The 22,520-nt window shown below is 36.3% G+C and overlaps 1 protein-coding gene across 14 annotated transcripts in view; it reads left to right on the plus strand.

Annotated features, from left to right (window-relative positions):
* DOCK3 (dedicator of cytokinesis 3) overlaps nucleotides 1–22,520 on the plus strand; it is a 231,799-nt gene that overhangs the window by 97,921 nt on the left and 111,358 nt on the right. For all 14 annotated transcript variants that reach the window (XM_069769586.1, XM_069769593.1, XM_069769587.1 and 11 more), the window contains exon 10: nucleotides 20,842–20,923. In XM_069769586.1, the coding sequence (XP_069625687.1) occupies nucleotides 20,842–20,923 (82 nt within the window). The remainder of the gene's footprint in view (nucleotides 1–20,841; nucleotides 20,924–22,520) is intronic.

Genomic DNA, 22,520 nt, shown 5'->3' on the forward strand with positions numbered 1-22,520 from the left:
AGTAAAATATCAAATTATTTAGATGAGGAAAGCTGGAGGGAGGAGGAAGGGACAAGCTGGTGCCGTGACTGTGGAAGGCCTCAGAAATTGCTTCAAAAGGAGATGAATTGTCTTGGGCTGCAGTTTGCATAGTATGTAAACATTGAATGAGAAAGCCTTCAGAAGGGGTTTTGCCAGTGATGAAAAAAAGAAAATAATAGTTATAATGAGAAAAAGTACAGACAGCGGTTCAGGCATATTGAAATATATATAATAATGCTTTGATGTGCAAACAGTTGTTATTACTTAGCTCTTCATGTTACACATCAGTGATCTGCTGCAGTGAAAACAGCATGATTTTTACATTATCTTACACCCCAAAGAGTGGTGGGGAAGAAGTGTGTAATGAGGCTGAGCTCCCTTTTAGAGAAGAAACTTAGAAAACAGACAAACATACTGCTACAAATTTAGAATGATATTTTTATATCTACTTTAAAAGATTAAGTTTCTTTCTTCTTCTGTATGCCTCAGGAAATAGTACATTAAGGTAAAAAAAGCAAGCAAAGCTTCTGCATGCTGCATTCTAAATGGAAAGGACAAATTCACTTTTCTGAAATGGTTCTGAGGTTGATAAATTTCTTATCCAAACAGTTCATGCTGGAGGTTGACTGGCTTTCAGTGTTAGTGCTTTGGACATAAAGTAGATTACAAACCTCATTGAACCTGTTGGTTGCAATAGTTACTTCTCAGTTAGGTTAAGTGAAGAATCGGTCAAAATTCCAGTGTTTTTCAAGAGCTGAAGTAATAGCATGTACCAATTATGGATTAACAATCAGAAGGTTGGAGCAGCAGCTGAATTACAGTTCGAGATGTATTCCCCGCTTCTGAATACAAATACAGTACTGTACCATGTTTAATGATTTGTGCTGTCTAAAAATGAGAAGCAGACAAAAGGTGACAGTGGAGAGATATGTATAGCAAGAATAACAATGCTGCTATCAGAGGAGTAAGACCTAGAGGTGTAAAAAAAAAAAAAAAAAAAAAAAAGGAAAAAGTGACTTAATTTTTACTCTTGACAGAATTATAAAAAGACATATTTGTAAGTAAACAGAACTGGATCAGTGAACGTCTGCCTCAATAACTTGTTTTAGCCCACAAAGAGAAACAACTTAGTCAATCTGAGTATTATGTAATGGCCCAGATCAAAAGGGATGAAAGTCTGTTTGTATGTTTTAAAGTATTTGGGATTTTCTGTTGCAAAAATTGTCCCATACTTCTGCATACAACAGAAGCAACAAAATCTTTGTTACTAAACTTTTAATACCTCCATTTGTTTGCCGTGTGGAAGTTAGTGGAAGACAATGAGAAAATTGATCTAGTTTTGATGACAGTCAATGGGGAAGTACAGCCCCATTGTCAGAAGTACCTAGGGATGAATGATCATGAAATAATAGAGTTGATAGTAACTAGAAAAGAAAAGAAAGAAAATGTTAACGTAGAGATGGTGAACTTCAATAAGGCAGGGGTCAATAAACACCAAAAAAAGATAGGTAAACTGGTGTGGAGGAAAAAAAATTGGGAGTTGTCAGTTTCTTAATACTATTGAAGAGCATAAAAGCAAATTGTTTCAATACGAAGAGAATATTAAATATGTGGCAACAGCAGCAAGTCTGTATCGCTTATTCTTTGGTGAAATGGAATCTGTAAGGAAATATAAAAAAGGAGAAACTAATGAAATTGCACAAACAGGGATGGGAAGAGAGAAACTTGTAGAAAAAAATGCAATTAGCAAAAGACATCAGGGACAAAAAAAGAATAATTCTATTATGCTTTGCCAGCAAAAATTTTTTTTACAAAATCAAGAAATAACTGAACAGATTAAAGGGAACATTAAGCTATCAGCAGGTGTTACCAAGATAGCTGGAATATTTAATAGCTGTTTTGCCTCAATCTCCCTAAGAAGGTCAGCTGCAATCAGATGACAAATGCAAAAAGTTCTAGAACAAATAAACTATTTATTAGCACTTAGAAGCTAACAAGACAATAAGTAAAAGTCAACATAGATTTGTCAAGCACAAGTCACATCAGAGGCAACTAAATTTGTTCTACTATATGGGAATGTGCCTCATGCCTTAACAGAAGAGAAGCATTAAACTTGATATGGTAAAGCGGGCCGATACAGACTAGATGAAACTACTGTAGAGAGGCAGGAAAACTGGTGGAAAAACTGATACAGACTATTATCTCTGCTAGAAGGATGCAATGAGTAGGATTTTATTTTTTTTTAAAACATTTTTGCAGCATTATTTTGATGGGCAGAAATAAACTGAATTCAGTAAAGCAGTGAGGTTTAGCTACCTTTGCAATAGCTCTTTTTTACTAATAAATGCATAAAATTATGCATAACTTCAAAAATTACACTTTCAAAGGCATGATATAATTTTTTTCTGAAAATAAGCTTGAAGAATTCACAAAGTATGAAAAAGGATAAATACATTTCAGCATGATTTTTTTCTCTAGAAAGTTTTTGTTTAAACATGTAAAGGTTTTGTATTCTGCCTGCATCTTAAACCAGAATAGATGCTTCTAGCACTATTTTACCAGTTACTCTATTGTACTCCACTGGGTTTTAAAAGTTTCTTGTCGTCTAGAAATATCCATAATTATGGAGAGTGAATAGAACAAAAAAGAAATTCTGATGGGATTGAATTTGAAAAACTGGGACCTAGTCAATAATTATGCACGGGAAGTAGCGTCATGCAGATTTCTGCTTGTAACTCCTCTATCTATCTACTTACTGTGTCTGTGCCATGCCCGTTATAATAATGATCACCTCACGACTGGAGATTTTGGAAGATGTGGTAAGTATCTGTGGTAGTGTTGATAGCTTTGACAGAGGAAGTCCGTGTGTTCATTTCTCATACAGAATATACTCAAGACCTTTTTGTTGTGAGACCAGATTTTCTCTACAGTGTCTGGAGAAGGCATATGTTTGCTGATGATGTCCTCTCTTTAATACATAGCATTATGAGAAGGCCTTACTATCTTTCAGCTGGTCTATTCTGTCAGAATGCACCACTACCTGGGTTTTTTAATTTGTTTCTTTCTGCATAGCGTCTTTTCTTGTTGTCATGTTATCTTGGTATTGCATTCTATGGAGTACAAGGACGGTCCATTCTGACATGCAGACAGTCAAGCAGATGCATCAGATTAGCTACCTGGGAGAAATAAGAGATGGCTGGGCATGCAGAGACAGAATTAGAAAAGCAAAAGCTCAGCTGGAGTTGAATGTAGAGAGGGAGAGAAAGATACACATGCACACATGTACACGTGGCTTCTGTAGGTACATTGGCAGCAAATGCAAGACTAAGGAAAACACAGCCCAAATACACAGCAGGCCAGTGTATGATGTGGCATGAGGAAAAGGTAACTAAGTACGGCGGCTGGTTTAAGTAATGACTATTTTCAGCTTAAACAATTGTAGTAGTAGCAACAGGTGGCTGTACATATTTTTAGATATAAATTTACAGTGGAGGTTGGCGGCTAAGTGCATTTACAATGACATGGTAATGAAACTCTTAAGATTTTGTGTCGATGTTGGGTTTTTGTAATACAGGCACAAAGACAGACATTGGAAGTACATTCTCTGGTTTGCATTGTGCAGTACTCACAAGTTTAGTTGCTCCTAATTCACTGTTCTTGTGCCATCTGCCTTATAATCAGCTCTTCACTTACAAGATCACATACTCTTCAGTGAGCACATACTGCACATTGTATTTTCTCCTTCCTGCTTATATGACTCTCTTTTAATTATTAACATTTATTATTCCATTCTGTCTAAGTAAAAAAAAAAAAAAAGTAACTATTTTTGCAATGTCTTCATAGTATTATCTTTATTTTGGTTTTGGAAACAAAGAAACAGAGTAATTCCTTAGGAATTTTTCAGAATATTGCATTCTTTTTCTTCAATTTATGTGTTACAAGGTTACCAAGAAGCGATCCCATAGAACAAATTAAGAAAGTATCTATGGATAGGTAGATGTGACTCATCTTAAACTCAGTAGGAATTGCTTTCTCTTCCACTCTGTGCTATTGTAGTGTTTCTTTGTATGATAATCCCAACACATCTTGTTAAGAGATTGATACGATTATATTCTGAGAAATACTAAATGTACAGTGTGTCTAAAAAGTCTATATTATAGACATGCAACCTAAAGCTAGAAAAGTTTAAAGTTAATGAAAATGTACTCGGGAAATGTTACTTGAGGAACTGTGAAGGATTGGAAGTACAGTAATACACTCTTCCCCATGTTATCTTGTAGTGCCTCAGGAAACATGTGAGAAAGCTTACTTAAGCTGAAAGTTAGGAAAAAAAAAAAGATGGGATGCAATAGAAAAAAAATGTTACTTTTTTATTCTGTGGTTTTCCCTTGGGGAGATAGCAGAGAAGAGGAAAGAAGAGGCAGCAACTATCCTAACCAAAGATGTTCCTATCAGAAATTAATATTCCAGTTTACCCAAGGAAGGTGGAAGCCAACTGAGATGCTGACAAAGCCATGGGGGATACTTAGTATGATCTTCATGGTGCATTCTGTGGATCCATATTATTGTCACTTTTCTCAGTACTGCAGATGGTTTTTAAGTAAGCATCTTATTTTATCTGTAAATACTTTCTAGGTAAAAATGATTGTTAGTGATCAGAATCCAAACTTGTCTCACCCAGAAGTGTGGCAGATATTTAAAACTTAGAGTACTGGAGCATATTTAGTAGCTGTCTGGTTCCTCAGCACTTTGTTAGTAGGGTATGCAGGGGAAATAGAGCATTCATCCAGAGAAGCTATGCAAACAGAAGAATTGGGAGGAAAAGAAATGTCTTCCACTGGCAGAGGAAAGTTTTATGGCATATGCAGTATGGTAGTGGTGAGTAAGTCTATACTCAGAAGGTCACTAGGGAATTTGAATTGTATCCAACTCCCTATTTTGTCACATAAAAAGTCAAGTATAGGTTTGTCAATTTTTCCTGCACACTCTTTTTCCTGTTACAGATCCTTAGGATGCTCTGAATCAATCAGAAATGATTTTGTCACATAAAAAAGCAAGTTTAGGTTTGTCAGTTTTTCCTGCACGTTTTTTTTTCCTGTTATGAATCCGTATTTCTGAATCAATCAGAAATAATCATCAAGAAGTCTTCAAAGCCCCTGTTGTCATCTGACTTGGTATACGAGAATTATTCTGAAGATTAAGAGTTTGGATTCAGATGTCTATGGCTGAACTGGAAGCCTATCTGTATCACTCTCCAGCAAAACTGAGTTTGTTCTAGTAAGTGTGACACTCCATTAAATAAGAAGGATCAAATAACATTACAAAAGGCACCAATTTTCACTAATCCATTTAATTATTTTCTAGCTGCTCACTATGCCTTTGATTATTTTCAATGCTATAGAGAAGGCAAAATAAGATGGGTGTGTCTTCTACTGAAATGCAATTGGAATGATGCTTATCAAATAATAGTTGGTTTCATTCTGGTTTTTGTTTTGTTTTGTTTTTTTAAATCGTGTAATTGACATACCTTATATGGGGCCTGTCCAAATAACAGGAAGATAAGAACAAGGATGAAAGGATATAAAACTGGAAAAAAAATAGGTGGTTGTTCAGTGTTGGTAAGGACTACTGTCTATTCCTCATGTGAGGGTACACATAGATGCATCACATAGATCTTGTGTTCTGTGTGTTTCAATATGATTTGTTCGACAGTTTTGTAGCGTCTAGGCAGCTTTAAGGTAATTTATGAATGCTGTCAGTTAGAGGTCGAGGAAAGAGTTAAGCAGAGAAATAAATGCACCTGCAAATGCAGAACCACATATTCCTTCTGCTTAAGTACTTCCCAGCTGGACTCTTAAGACTCTTAATGCATGGAAAATTTCTGGGGATCATAGATGACAATCAGGTTTACAGGACCTATATAAATCTATATACTAATGACCCATTTCTCATACAGTACAATGAAGTGAGAGGAAAGATGCTGCATAGTTATTGACCTTGAAAGCTATGACTAGTTCTCATGTATGCAAATTCCTGCACTTTTTCTGGAGGGGTCTTATTTCCATAATGCCTCTCTGAGTGTACTAGTACAGAGCACAATATTCTACCCACTGAGTTTTTTCATATTTTTTTTTTAATTCTGTTTCTCCAGGACCTAATCAAATAGTTATCTAAGCTTTTCACCTTTCAACATTTTTTTTTTATGTTGTTCTCTCAAACTGTTTCTTTCATTTCCTTTTGCAGGCGTCCATCCTTCAATAATTTACTGTTAAGTTAAATTTATTTTTTTTCTCTTCAGATCTTTGTTCTTTCTCTTTGTTGTCAGTATAATAGAAACATTCAGATGGAATTGGTAGAATTTCTTCCTCTGATTACCATTTAAAATAATTTGATTTGGACAATAAAATACTCTTTTTTTTAAGGGGGAAGAGAAAGAAAAAAAGAGTAATGGAATTAATATCATTCACGAGAACCAATCTGTGGGAGCATGAAGCACTGCAATGAGAGAGGAATGCAGGAAAGGCACAGTATGAGTGTAGTAATAATTTGGGTGGTTATTAACTTGGACTGGTCAGCTTTTCACACCTTTGGTTTTTTACTCTATAATAAATTGTGCCTTTGGGCTTTATGTGAATGACATTATGCTGTTTAACTGTAACCTTACAGAATGAGCACATACCATGTTATTGTGATACTTTTTTTTCTTATTACTTAAGTGATAAATGTAGACGTGACTGGAGATAGTGTGCTCAGACTTTCAGATATGGGGGCAGGGTATGATTTGCTACCAAGAGATGTTTGCTGTAATGTAAGATGCCTGTCCAAAATTTTGTATTGAAATACTGCATACTACCCAGAGTATACTTCATTCTTTTATACTATAGGTTGATATCCTGATATGCATCATAAGCATAAATCATTTGCACGCTAATGTAAGGAAAGAGACAGCAAATGCTCATACAAAAAACAATCAGAAGTACAGAATAAAAAAAAGGAGTAACAAAATACGTATTTTTATAAGCCAAACATCTGCCTCGGCCTCTCCCTCCTTAAAACAAATAATCCCAAAGGTATATATTAAAATAAATGGTCTGCGGTCCGTGTTATATAGTAGACAAGATTGAATTATTATAATGATCCCATCTGCTCTTAAAATTAATCTGTTAGATATAAGTCTTTTCTACTGTATTATATCAGCTGGTAGTTTCCTAGCAGCATCATGATGGAAGCTGATCTTGAGTAGAGATTGCAATTAGGAAAAGATATGTTGGCAGAATATTTCCCCCCCAAAGATTCCACTTAGAATTCCAAATTTCACACTGTTCCTCTTTGCCTAGGACAGTAAGACACAGGGTGGAGAAGCACGTGTCTGCTCTGAAGCAAGACTTTTCCCTCAGTGGTTAATTTATAACTGCTTGTAGCTTTTCTAAGGCAAATCAGCATTTACTGGTTAAGTGCATTACAGAGAAAGTCCTTATTCCTTTGGAAAAAACCATCTGAAGTTCATGAAGCAGCTTCATCGCCTCATTCTTTTCTCTTGCTTCTTTGATTCTTACCTCAGAGTATGTGGACGTATTAACAAGGTTAACAGCTAGCCCTTTACAAAGCATCTCGTGTTTTGTTGAGATGCCTTTTCACATTCTTTTCCTTCTCACTGAAGGGTAGAATTGTAATCCATTCTTTCTCAGCAGATGGCTAGGTAAAACACATGCAGAAATGTGAGAAAACAGAGACCCACAGTGATTTTTAAAATAGTAGAAATGTAGAAGCATATCTTCTACCCAGCTGCCAATTTTCAGTACAGTGCTAGGAATTTGGTAATTTTGAAACATCTATTTCTGTGTTACAATTGAAAAGCAATAGGCAAAATGAGAGAAAACACAACCTTGCCCTTAATGCTGTTGCTAATAGGTGATATGGAAAGATTGTTTTCATGGGAATGTTCTGAATTTGTGGGTGGATGTTGGAGAGAATGTGAGTAGTACAGTCTGTCTCACATCTTCTGTTTTAAGAATTTAGCGCCATTGACAAAGCAGGTCTCAGGAGAGAAATATGATTTGGAAATATGGACTAAAAAAATGCTGTTAATCTATATCATGATAGTTGGATTTAGCTATTCTGAAGTCATTGAACATAAAATCACCTGCCCCTTTTTTCAAGGCTGAATCAAAAAATTTTAAGTGGCAATGTTTTGTTGTTAATACTGCTCTACACTTGTGGTTGGGTAGTAACTACAGAAGTAATGTAGATAGCGATTTCCCATTTGTAACTCATCTCATGATCTTGAGATACTTTCCAACCAAATTCTTTTACCTGATAAAAATTAGCAGACAAATATATAAAAGTTTAAGATATTAAAGGTGTAAAAATATTAGAGAACAACGTGATCATTATTTTAAATGTATTGACTCCTTGGCCTCATGAACAGGTTGATTTCCACTGCATGATCAAACTCTTTTTGGTTTGACCAGTGTGTGAGTGTGTTAAAAAGGAAGAGTTTTCTCAAGCTACTACTCACTTGTACAGTAGTATCTCTAAACTTCTATTACTTCTCCTAAGTGTTATTGAATTGATAGAGGTCATGATACTGCCTTGGGGGGGGCGGGGGGGGAGGCTGTAAAAAGAAAATGTTTGTGACAGCATCTAGATAGAGTAGAATAAAATCCACCACTTTCAAACACTGAATTTAGAAATGATGAATTTGTAGGGGAGTTGATTTTCACTTTTTCTATAATAAGAGTTTTCTCTGACACAGTATTCCGAATTCGGATGTCAGAATACTAATCTGTATGCCAAGTTGCTGGAGGTCACCTAGACAAATTTGACAGGAATCCTTCATCTCTTTGTGTATTTATTGATGACAGTTAGTTCCATGTTTCTCATCATCATTTAGTCATATTTTCTTGACTTTTAAACTGTCAATAGGAATGTATATCAGCGGCTCAATAATGTTAGCAAGAACAGTGTACATCATGTTTACACGTCTTCTTGAATAATTTTCTCGTAACGCTTCCTAATATAGACAATTATCATCATCTGGAACTTTCATTTTAAACCCTAAGCAAACTTCTGGAAAAGCGATAGCAAATATTTCACAAGTTCTATCTGAGTAGGGGTTTGAGTGCCCTCAAAGCTCTGATATGCAGGATCAGCGTGCTTAATGGCAGAACACCTGTGCAGAACAACTCTATGTTCTCCAAGCCAGAGTTGTAGAGACTGTATGCATTCTAGAAATCAGATGCTGCTTGGGTAGAGAATGGTAAAGGGGTTGGAGAGGTATGGACAGGTAAAGAATAAACAGAAGATAGGCATTAATAAGGTCAGAAGAAGGGAAGACGGGTATCACTGGGTAGATGAATATGGTTGAAGTTGAATAGCGGAAAAGAAATGAAGTTAGTTAATATGGAAAGATTCACATTAAAAGCTATGGCAAAAAAAGTCTGGCTGCGTTCTCTCCCAGAGTGCAGAACTGACCTTAAGATCCCTTTTTCTACATTGCTTCTCTCTTTAGGTAATAGCTCTGGGAGCGCTATGACAATGTATGTGTCTTTACCCCTGTTAATTGCTTTAAAATATTATCATGTTCCAGTATTGCCAGCTGCTATGTTAGGAAGAAGAAAATTATATTTTACTTTTATTGTGCAATTACATGCTAAACTTTCCATTTGTTATGTTTTTAATAGCAGCTTTCTCATAGTTATTTTAAAATACAAAAGTTATCTCATTCACTGTTGGTGTAATGATTTGTCTACTGGGAAAAAATAACTTTGTATCATTCAGAATTATTTCTTTAATATTCAGCGAATTTTCTTAGAAATTAGGTTTACCAACTAATGAGGTTTTTGTTCTGCTTAGTCATGAAAAAAAATCCATCTTTCTAATTTTTACCTCTTTTCTAGCAATCTGATTTGTTGGGATAGCTAATTCTCCATCAGTTCCTCCTATACTTAAGTTTATTGTGTTCTTAGTATTTCAAGGGAAGCATTTTTCTGACTTTTGTGCAATAGATAAATCCATAACAATATTAACAAGGAGGATATCAGTTCTTGATCGTGATCAAGATGAACTTCCTTAAAAACATCAGCCCATAAGCAAACATTAAGGAATATTGCTATCCACAGCAATGGCCCCTGGTTTTGGTCACTCATAGTTAACATGGAAAATACGTGGGTCTCTGAAGCCTATTGCACACATAGGGCAGGGGACAAAGAGCCTTTCTGATATAATATATAACTTTTAGAAAATACAAGTTTGATCATCAATGGAGACAGATATAATCTACGGAGTATTTTATATGGGATTTGCATATGTGTGTGTATTTTTAAAAAAGGGCAAAGGAGGAGTAATGCTTCTTCAATTTCTCTACCAGTTGCTTCAGCTGACTTTCATTCCCTAGATCGATCTCCCAAATCTGCATTTGCTTGGTTTCTTACTTATTTCCTGTTAATATTATCTATTTTAAAGAAACTATTACTATCTGGATTTTTATATGAAAGTTGCTGTAGAGAGGTAAGTGGTGTTATTAGAGATGTTAATTCTTTCCAATAAAATTACAAATACAAAGCTATTATAAAACAGGAGCTTTTACAAAAATCAATCTTAAATTTCTCACCACCGCCACCACCACCCTCCTTCCCACCAAAATTTTTTTCAGGAGATGAGATATGACATATTAATAGGCAGGGATACAGATTTTTCTACAGGGATATTTTGATTTTTTTAGTTGTTAACAGGAAGAAATCAATTAGTTGCAGGTATTCGAACTACTTCTTCCCTTTTCCTGCTCAGAAAGAGCAAAAATGTATCATGAACACATACAGCTAGAAGAGATTTTGCTGTCTCGACTGGCAGGGTGCAAATACCTGTTAAAATGTTTAGGTGAACTACATAGCTCATAGAAAGCCATTACAAGTAATTTTCTGTCTGTAGGAAGGCTCAGTGTAATGAATACCACTCTTCATACCTGAGCTCCTTCTGTTGCAAAATTCACTGTCAAAACCCAGTTCTGTGTCTGAAATTGTCATGTGGAAAGCCAAGTAACAGGGATATGTGTGGTTTGTAGAGCAAGAATTAAATGAGACAACTGCTGTATTAGACCTCATAACCATTTGCTTCTCCCAGGTTAGAGATGGTGATAAAATACTTACTCTATAAAATACGTGGAATCCAAAATTAGACATCTTCCCTACAGTTACAGTCACAGTCAAAGCATTTCACATGTACCACGTGGCGGGGTTGGTCTGGCTTTCTTTTCATTAGTTAAAGTCACAATCAGTGGCAGGGACTAAGGAGTCACACTATATGACTAAAGTCTCTTTTTTTGGAAATAGAAACTTTTTCTAGCTAATGGAGAGGATTCCTTTCAGGAACACAAATATGTACCTTTCATGATGTAAATAACAAAAAAATACTAATGACAGTGTCAAAAGTTTAAGTGTGGCAGACTCATGAGAACCCAAGGAGAATGTAATTGGTGTTTAGCTACATTTCTCCTGCAAGCTTTAATAACGTTTTTAACATTGTGGTGGTTTTTCCTTGAATGTGGTAGAGAGAAATGACAGGTAGTTATTTTCACTATTTTGTGTTTCTATGGAAACCCAGTGTTTGCAGTAACAGTCTTACTGTAAGCTCTGTAATCCTCCCATGGGGCTTCTAGCCAATGTGGTAACTTAATAATTCATGAGAATTAAGCCTGAATTTGCTGGGAAGCAAACTGTGTTGCTTAGAGTCATTTTCTCAGAGACAGATTAATTTCCCTCACAGATTTGGTGTTCTTTTCTCTAAGATGTCTTTATAAAATACACTCCATAAACCAAAGCAGTGTACTTTTCTTCACTTGTTTTTTGAAACTGGGGTTATTGCAGATCTGCTGGAGAAGACAGCTCATGAAAGACCCCCGCCCGCACTCCCCGCCTCCCTTGCTGCCTTAAAAAAGAAAAAAAAAAAAAAGAAAGAAAGGGGGAAAGAAACCAAACATGCACCATGAGCACTCGCCTGAAAAGGAAGACTTTAAATAGTGCATGAATCATTGTTCGAACAATATGCAAACTGAAGGTTCAGCAGAGGTGATCCTTCTGTCTCAGGGGTTTGGGAGTGACCACTGTTGATGATGGATTGCTCAAATACTGCTGTGCCATGGGATCTAGTATACGTTGTTCATTTACATTATAAATGGCAATTCAGTTCTTCACAGACACGGTATCATTCTGTACATATGCTTTGACTTACTCTCGCACTTCAACTGAGAACTGAAGACTCTTTCTGCGGAGCGCTGGGAGATTTTATTGTTAGATCAGTCTTACAGCAGCTGTAAGGACTTAGTTTTTTTTTCCAAGAGAATGAACAAAAATTAGCAACTCTAAAAGGTCAACATGATTAACAGAAAATAAACTTGAAAAGCTTTTTACAGAGGATACTCCTAAATGGACTGCAAACAAATTGCTTAATCATCTCAGGAGTTCTGCCTTTTAAAGTACAATGGCAATATATAGATGCATTCTGAAATACTTTCATGAAAAGGAAGCTTTGCTAAAAGTATTTGTGATCTTTCCACAAAGTAGTATTTACAAGGGACTTCAGCTCTTAGGAGGAGCCAAAATTATTTACTGTTTGATCATAACTTTACTTTTCCATTTCTTCACATACTTACATTGTGGGTGTCATGAACAGTTGTACTTCATTAGAAACCTTTTCTTTTATTGTTTAAATCATCTTTCAAGAGAAAAATCAACCCAGTATTTATGATAGCGGGAAATGACTGAAATTGATATACATGCATGCTTTCTTCACGAATATGAGACCATCTGGTTGGAATGAAAGTTCAGAAGTCCCGATGTGAAACTTGTTTCCTTTTTAGAAAGTTTCTACAGGGTGTTCTCAAAAGCATCAGGATAGGGTGCTGTCCCGTAGTGACCCGTTTTGATCATTGAGCATGGTAATGTTTTTGCAGTTGACAAACATGGGATAGATTTTGATGAATTTGGCAAATGGAATGAAAATAAAATTCTATGTTTTCTCTAATCTTACAGAAAGTTGTACAAGCATATATAAGAAATCTCATATTGTAACTGTTACCTGTATTGCAGGATGCAGCACAAATAAAAAGCCAGGGTGGTACAGCCAGGGTTTTTTCCTCTGCTACCACACAGGCAATTGGAAAGCAATAATTGCTTTCCTGAAAAATAGTAGCTTGTGGAAACTGTAAGGTTTTGAGACTGTAGTTCGATTCTCTCCCCCTCTCCCCCCTGTCCCATCTGCCCCCCACCAAACCCCAGGAATCTCTTTCATGGTGTTTCTCTGCTAACTTATGAATGTTTTGAAACAAACCTCCTTTTTTGCAGCTTTAAGAAAATATGTTGGTCATATACAAGTCATTCCTATCATAATTTCTTGGTCAACATATTGTCTTTGAAGAGTTTGGACACACAGTGGTAGAAAGAAAGCAGTATTTTGTGGCATTGATGAAGTAAACTGCCCAAAACATGGCGTGCACAGCAAGACTGCAATATTTTGAAGGCAAGTGTTGGCAAGGTTTCTGTTGCCATAGAGAATGACTAGCTCATCCTGAGGTCTACCCTGGTTGACCTGGGCTTGCAGTGCATAGCGTTTATTCTCGAGATTTATCTGGGACAAAACCTGTATGTTTTACAGTAACGTCTTAAAAAGCTTATGACATTCATATGCCAACTCAGTTTTTATTCTACAATTATTGTCAGGCATATTAGCATTCATTAAGAGACTAGAAGTGTTTGTTTTGGGCTTTTTGTGAGAGATTAATTAATGTCATGCTTATCGCTATTGGTTAAATGGTAGGACAGTATGATGAAAAGAGGTGAATGGTGCTGGTTAGGCATGTCTTTATATGTAGCTTATTCCTGCTAGCTGCTGTGACAGTATTTTCAGATTTTTTGTTCCTGAATTTTTATTTTGTATGCAGGTAGGGATTTACATGATACTAGAAGAGTGAGAAAGAAATGTAGGGAGACACTGAAAAAAGATTAAGGACTAAACCACAAGTTATTATATGACCTTCTCTGCTACCGCATGACCCTTTTCACTGCGCACTGGTACATATGTCATGGGACCAATATATATTTTTAAAAAAACCTTTATTCTTAGAAGGGAAAGGTTGAGTGCTAGATTCTGAAAACCCAGTTAAACACAGCTTTTGAGAAGAGACTGAGGTGTTTGTAAAAATGTTGGGGGTTTTCAGTGTTCGCCCAGTTGTTCTCTGGAAATAAGAAGCACTGAGGAAAATAACAAAAATGAGGGAACAGATTTGTACCTTTTCCATTTTAGTGGCATATTAGAGTGGAGAAGGTGAAGGAGGCATTTGCTTCTTGGAGAAATGGCTACCAGACCATTATTTAAGGCAAGGGAAAGGTACAAGATGTGAAGTTTCTTCTTAAGGGGATTGACACCCTGGTGTGTCACTGTCTCTGCTTCAGAAAACCAATCTCCTATATATTGGTAAAGAATTTTTAAAAAAATCTGTGTTTTTTATCAACAGTTTCAAATTCAGACAGAAAATTGGTCTGCAGTCTCTCTACAGGCTACTGTTGCTTTGGTACTATGCATCTATTAATGCTGTACCTACATCCGTAAATTGATACACAGTCAGGATTTTTGCCTCACAATTCCACGCTAATTAAACCCACCAATGAGTTAATATGAGGGAGCTCACTAATCCATTCCAAGCTCTTTGCCAGGCCTTTTGTTGTCATCTTTGCATGTTATGCAAAAAAAGCCCGACAAACAACCTCAACAACAAAAACTCCCCACAGGCGTAATGTCACTCTTGCTCACCCAACAGTAAATTTTGTTACTGCTTGCCCCTTCCTTCATGCTGAAAATGTGATGTCCCAAACCATTGATTGCTTCCTTCCTTTTTGCAGAAAGAGATGCCAGTTCAGTATGGTCCTGCTTTTCAGACCGTTAAAGGAAGCCAAGAAGTTGAGACACTATGCTTCTTTCATTTTTGTTCCTTTCAAGTAAAAGAACAAGAAGCTGTTTGACTTTTCTTATCAGAGCAATGTTTCCTATATTTGAGTAGCTTTAGCAATTACTAATGATGTGAGTGATTGTAAAACCTGACTTATTGCTGCACAAGAGGTGGTTTCACTGTGATGTGAGTTAGCGCAGGAGGAGATGTTGCACTTAGAGAAATTGAAGATTGGTTATAGCATGTAGGAGTAAAAGGAGTAAATAAGCTTTTGTTTAAGATACTGCTACTGGTGTGGCACATCTTAGGTCTGAACTCAACAAGGTAAAATGTTAATTTTTTTCTCTGTTTTGGTGCACTTATCTCCAATTTTATGCAAGAGAGAACTGGTTTCAGTGTATTTTCAGAATAGCTGAAAATGAATTTTTGTTTTGTTTTGTTTTTTTGACAGTAGTTTGATCAAGCAGTCAGATTGCATCAAATACTCAGTATGTCCCCATACTTTGTTTCTACCACTCATTTGGCAATTACAACTACTGGGGTTTTAAATTTTCCTTATGATTTATTCGAGGGTTTTTTTAAACAGAGTAGCATGTGTCTTGTTTTCTTAAGCAATTAGAGTATATTCAATTATAATAAGAATAATGCTTAATGCATAAAAACATGGGCAGTAATGTCCATATGAAATTTACTCAGATTTGATATTTTGATCTTACTAAACTGGACTTTAATGTTGTCTAGATTCTATGCGTGCTTTTGTCTTTGTGCAGAAGATGAGCTTGAGGAATAGACACAACGAAGGCTGAACTCTTTCAAAAGAAGTAGCTCCCAAAATAAGAAATTGACTGAATTCCCCTGAAGTTTCTTGACCCTAAATGTGTGTATCTTTGTCTAAAAAAGGAGCTATAATGATAGCTGAAGGCAGTGGATCTTCAGATCATTGAAAACGGGGTTATTCTTCCTGGTTTTCTTTGATATAGAAATAAATTCACAGTTGTAAAATGGGGAGCATCTGACTAACTAGTTCATAATATGGGTCAACAGTGTAAAAAGGTTCAAGTCCCATTCCAGGATATGCTAACATTATCAGCACTGGTAAGACCTTAGTGGAATATTTAGACTCGTTTCTGTAAACGGTTCTTGGAACAGTAATACCAAAGATTAGGGAAATTCTGGAGATGAGAAACAAAACTGTAAGTTTAGGAGAAATGACCTGCAAGGAAGGGTGGAAGAACTCAAGGTGGCTTTAGTCTTTTAAGATTGCCTATTAGCACTGCTGTCTTTTCATTCTCCTTGTCCTGTCAGTGGATCTCTCCTTTGACAGAATGCCTCTTCATGTTCCACAGTTCCCAAATGCTGCGGTAGCCTCCAAGTCCCCTTAATTAGTTAGTGACACAAGCTCAAGAGGACTCCAGGGAGGATTGGAAATTAAAGGAAGGAATTGAAAGGTTGTTATGGAGGTAGCGCGGAAATAAGGGAACAGTTGATGAATAGGCAGGTGAAAAAGACGGTGGTCTGCTTCATTTCTTGAAAAGCACTGGAATATGGGGACAGGAACCAGATTTTCTCTGTGGCTGTAACAAGAAAAAGGGCGAATTGCAAATTTTAAAAGATTACCACTTGTTAATGGAGTAAAACCTTGCAAGAGACTATCAAATGAGCCTCCAGAATCTCTCTCTTTGGATGTTTTGAAAGCAGACTGAGCAATACAACTTTTGGTAATGAATCAAGTATAAATAGACAGCTCAAAGACTTGACAGTCCCTTCTCTGCCATTGTCAGAGGGACAGCCTGCACAGGATTCTGTGGCATACAGTATTGTATTCAACTTCAGTTATGAAAATGAAATGCTCATTAGTGCTGAAATAATTTTTCAGAGAAAACCTGTGTTGGGGAGTTCAAAAATATAAAACTTGCTGGAGATTTAAAATATAATATGTAATGTTATTTCTGAGATCAGTGGAGGTAAAAGAGCAGTTATAACATTATTTCTTGAAGAATTTCAATTTAATGAATTTTAATTCTTAGATTCTTAGGTTATGTTATACAATGCATATATGCATTTGTATGGTACATGCATATATTATAAATTACAATAAAGCTCATTCTCTAATAGTAAGTCTGTAAATGACTAGTGAGAATTTTTTAAGCTTGGCAGCCTGAATACTTCCCTGGGTTCAGTATATCCAGGACTATTAAACTCAAAAATACTGCTGCTGTTCTCGAGCCTCACTTTGGTGTAAGCTGATAGTACATATCAGCAGGGTATTACCGTATGCTTTCTTTATTCTTCTATTTTTTCCCTGATTATCCACTACTGGACATTGTTGGAGGCAGGAGAGTAGGGTAAGATGGACCTTTCATATGGAGGGCCGTTGTTATGATTTGTCTTATTTTTGCCCTCAACTCAGTTTATCTGTGGACCAGCACCTTCTCCTTCTATAATATTGGATAGTAGTATATATTTTCTGTATTTTTATTCCAGAATTTGAAAATAGTTGGAAGTACATTTTCAAATTTCTCTTTTCTCTTTCTGTAAATCATTCTTCATCTCGCAGAAGAGCTTGGTGCTCTGCTAGTGGTTTGTTTTCCCTTCAGAACATCAGTCATCCTCTGAATTAAGAGAACCAGCCTTGATCTGACCACTGCACTGCAATGAAAGTGAAGGTATTCCAGGTGTTCGTTATATAGGGTACAATAACTTCCAGGGATTTTTGCAATCAAATAGGAGTGAGCCAGCTTTGATTTTGGATGGGCTTCTTCACCAGTGAATACATTTTCCTCTGCAGACGTGATTTATATTGCTCCTAATCTTCAACTGGCAGGCTGCTTGTTGTCTTGGTTGCTCCTGATCCTAGGCTGCATGTATTAGCTTTGTGTTCATCTGTTGCACCCCTGTTTGGTGGACGGATTACATTCCCAGCAGCAGAAGTGAAAGAATAGTTTGCCAGAGATCTTGTTTGTGTAGTATTGATCCATTTTATGCTCTTACCCTTAAAAATGGGACAGGGTTAATAGGCATAAGCCATAGTAAGTATTTTTCAGTGTACTAATAGAGGGTGTTGGCAAATTTACATTTAACAAATAAATTACAATCATTTAATTATCACTGTTTCAAGTTCAGTTTTAGAGGACCAATGTTTATTTTATGCAAGTAACTTTTGTAGCTCTGTAGTTCATGATAGTTTATTTGTTTTTTTTTTTTTAAGGAATTTTACTTCTCTGTGGAAGGAGACATGCTTTACAAATTATACTTGTAACAGAAGTGAAATGTATGTTACCTCCTAATCTTTCTAAATGAAAGATTTTACAGTTAAACTGATTCAAGGGTTAAAATTAAATGGTTTTATTAAGATTAAAGTCTCCCTAAGCAGTGTTTTTGACGGCATTGGAAATACTGACGTTTATTGCTGCGGCTTGTAAAGAACATGGCTATGAGTTGATATCTCTTTAAATTACTACATATTCTTAATGATATAAAGCATGAGTCCTGTTTGGAAATTGATGGTATAATATTTATCTTCTGGTTTATTCCCTGTATTAACCAGAGCTTACCTGGGGGCATCACTGTAACTGTCCTGCCTGCTCCTCTTTGGAAGTTCATTGAGTAGGCACAGCTGAATGCCAACAACTGTAACTGCCGCTAAACTAACATCTATTTCAGTTTGTGTTAATATTTAGAGTTCTGCAGTGTAATTGCTCAGGTAGTGCTGGAGGTCCTGTTTGTGTGGCCCTTTCGCAGGAGCAGCACAGGACTGAGGCAGACAGCTGGCAGAAGCAACCACTTTGGCCATCCTGCTTGAATTGCTTGCTACTATGTGTGTTCACAACCTTAATTAGTTATCAGCAAAGCAATGGGCACAAGACTGAGTTAATGATAAAGGTTAAGAATGTAATTAATGTGTTTTTATTGAAAATAGGTCTTATTTTGAAAATTCTGATTTTTTTTTTATTTATCTGTTAGGTAGATAGAGGTAAATATGAAGATGTAATATTGTAATGTAACTGTTCCTGTAATGTGCTGAAGTTGTAATAGTGTACTGCACTCCACTTAATACATCATAAAATTCTTACTAAAAGATTAGATTATACCATGTCATTAAAGCGTTTGCTAAAGCATTCTTAACTTACTAATTGACATCTCGGAAAGTAGTTCTAGGTAAAGAATCATCAAATATCTGTTTCTTGTGGGTTTCTTTGGGGCATGTTAGCTATCTCTGAGCTTATAAGCATATGCTGCAAATTAATTACAATTATTACTGAATGAGGTTGTGGGATACGTGGAGATTGGAATAATAGTGAGTAACAGGGAGAGTGAAACAGCCAGAGAGCATGATCTGGATTGCTTAGCAAGATAAACTTAGGCAAATAAACATGCAAAGGTGTGTAACAAGATGTATGAGTCATGCTTACAGAATTAGGGACCATTCTGAAAAAAGTAGCCATTCTGAAAATATATCAGTATTTATAATGGACAGGTTGCTTCAAACGAACTCAGAGCATAATGCTGTGGTAAAAAGGCTAATATATGATGTTTGATAAATTACAGTTAGGATTATTAGGGCCTTGATTTCATATGGGTGAAATACACTTATGTGTGTATTTGTATTTATGGTGTAGGTGGTACCAGTACTAGACTGTTACAAACTTACATTTTTAGAACTGTTCATGAAATGGTGTTGAAAAATTGCACTATGGGTAAGTTCTATAAAATGATTCCAGCACTTTTTCTTGAATTTCTTAACAGCATTAAATTCCTTTCTTGTTTGGAGATATATTTGATTACATATTACAATTAATGACTGATATCACTACCCTGTAAGAAATCAGCTTTTCTAAAGGGCTCTTTAATGTACAGAACAAAGTGTAACAAAAAGCAGTGCCTAAACACTGAAACCAGACATTCCCAAGCTGATGTTAACCCATGCATTTTAACACTAGGGTTGAATAGCCTTTTGGAGCAAGCTGGCAAAGGAAGTAGTACGTAGTCTACGTTTTCATATTTTTCAGGCCAACAGTGGATAATATGCTGGAAAATGTGTTTCAGTCAAATAAAGGTTACTGAAGTTGATACAGTCATACTGGATAAAATTGAAAGGATCTGTGATATAATGGAAATGTAACTAGCAGATTTAATGGTGTGCTCTTGCTTTATTTCTGTGAATCTGTAGGAAGAAAATTCTGGTGAATACTTAGTGTGTTGTTGGACATCTAGTGAATAAATTACTCTTACTCAGCTAATTTATTTGTATACATAAATTCTCTGTCTGTCTTAAGAAATAATATCAATGTCCATGGTTTACCATCCATAGTAAGGATTATTTATTTTGCAGTCTGGCTATACACACTGGTTTTGCTGGTAAAAGGACTGTTTAATTTGATTGATAAGCAGTTCTATCAATTTAATCTTAATGTGTTTGAATTAGTAAATTTCTTTTATAAATAGCATACGTTGAAGGAGCTTGCTTAATTTGTATTCTTGTTACTTTTAGTTTTGAGTCAATTTTAATGAGCTGAGTTTTACCAAAGGCAGTATACGCTTCAGCAAGCGTGCCTTAGCCTTTGCCTGAAGTACTTGTAATGTGTTCAAATCCTGTGCTTCATATATTCACATTATTTTAATGTTATTGCATCATGAATATGAATCAACATGATGTTTTTGTATGCAGAGTACTTGCTATTAAGTCTTCTATCCTGTTCCATGTAATTTTATCTAGATCAGTGAATACCGCTTCATATGCTTTGGCAAATTAAAAAAATTATAATACCTAGTGCATCTTTTAAAAAAAAAAAAAACCCAAACATACCTACCTGTATTTTTATGTTGAAGTGTGTACATGAAACTCTTGTTTATTTTTTTTAATATTGTTTGCTTTTTAGTGAGAGGTTTATGGTGAGATTAAACAAGAATGGAGGCCCCAGGAATCCAGAGAAGATAGATCGAATGTGTGCGCTTTTCACAGTACGTGTCTGTTCCTTTTCTTCTTCCCTTACATAGTATGATTGTAGATGTAGTCACCCTGAGGGGAAAAAAAACCAATTCTTCCTTTCCAATATGTTGAGTAGAATGGAAGCTGTTTCTAAGTTTTGTTATGGTTATAACTAAATGTTAACGTAAGAAAATGGACGTACTTCTAAACTATTTTTATGGCTAAGTAAATATTCTGAAGTACTCCTTCTAAGTGCATTTGTTCCTGCTTATAGTTTGAAATTTTGACTATTTTCATTGCATGTACTATGCTCTTAGATAACAGGGCACAGGAAAAAGCTGCATTGGCCTGAATATAAAGCAAGGCACTTTTTTTTCAGAATCAAAGTTAGAAAAACAAATACAACCACACACAGACACAGAAGAACAGAAAATTCTCCAAACAGATTTTTGTCATGGCCCATTCCAGAGTCCGTGTAGCAGCCCCAAGTAGGTGGTGCAGCAGTAGCCTCCCAGGTCGACAGCACGGTGTGTGTGATGGAACAGAGAGACCGGGATGTGCTGCAGAAGCAGCAGCTGAGTTGAGCTACAGAGGGTTAGCTGTAATATAGGAAATACTGTGCCTTCCTACGTTGCTATAGCAGGCCTGTGCAAATAGCTACGCTGTCCTGACGCAAAGCAGATATGACCAACTGTACCAGCAGTCTTTAACCATCTGTGCCAGAAAGACAGGATAAGTAATATCCATCTGTGGCTCCTACCAGATGATACCTCAGTTGGGAGTGAAATAGCCAGCTAAGAGTTACTTCCTTTTAATTCTTCAGACTCACCTCCCACCTAACTGCCTTCTTGTTTTATGGTTTTGGTTATGCCAAAATACTAGTCTCAAAACACACAGGTTTTAATATTCATTCTGCACTGGTCTTAAGTTCTGTTAAAAATTGCCTCAGAATCATGTGTCAGACCATGATTTTATCTGTCACTTCGCAGAAAGAATATGGAAATCTAGAGACACTGAAACTAACAGCTCATCACAGAATAACTGTAAGGAATTTCGGATCCCAAGTGTGATAAACACTTTCCATCATGACTCACCTTTAGCTAGTGCACATGCTAGAATCTCTTTGGCAGAAGTATTTTTACCTCCAGTGAAGAAAAAAGATGGTGGACAGCTTTGGTATAAGCTTTAGTTCTGGCAGTGAAATCCTCTAAGATCAAGCAGGGCTGGACAGTGAAATAGGCATGGTTGCCAGCCTTTCCCTTTTATCCTCTAAGAAGACAGCTGAATTTCTCCTCTTAAGGAACAGAGCTTATCAACCCAGAGGTAAGGATGCTCAATTCTGCCTCCATCTGGCCATAAGAGATGCAGGTCAATCCAAAAATAGCACTGACATTGATGCTGATATCAGTAGCAGTTCTGGTTTTGATACCATCAGCAAAGTGCTACCAGCTGATTAAGTGTTGGCAGAGGTAACAGTGTCTTAGTATTGCTATTGGCACTGATGCCTCCACTGTTAGTAACTCAAACCCAAGATCTTTCTCTTCCAAGAGAAAGGTGGCCAGGGAGCAAACTTCAGCACTGGCATCTGGATCATGCAAAAAGGTTGAGTGTAGGATTAAGAATTGCTCT

The sequence above is a fragment of the Haliaeetus albicilla genome, chromosome 24 (assembly GCF_947461875.1).
Source record: "Haliaeetus albicilla chromosome 24, bHalAlb1.1, whole genome shotgun sequence".
Lineage (NCBI taxonomy): Eukaryota > Metazoa > Chordata > Aves > Accipitriformes > Accipitridae > Haliaeetus > Haliaeetus albicilla.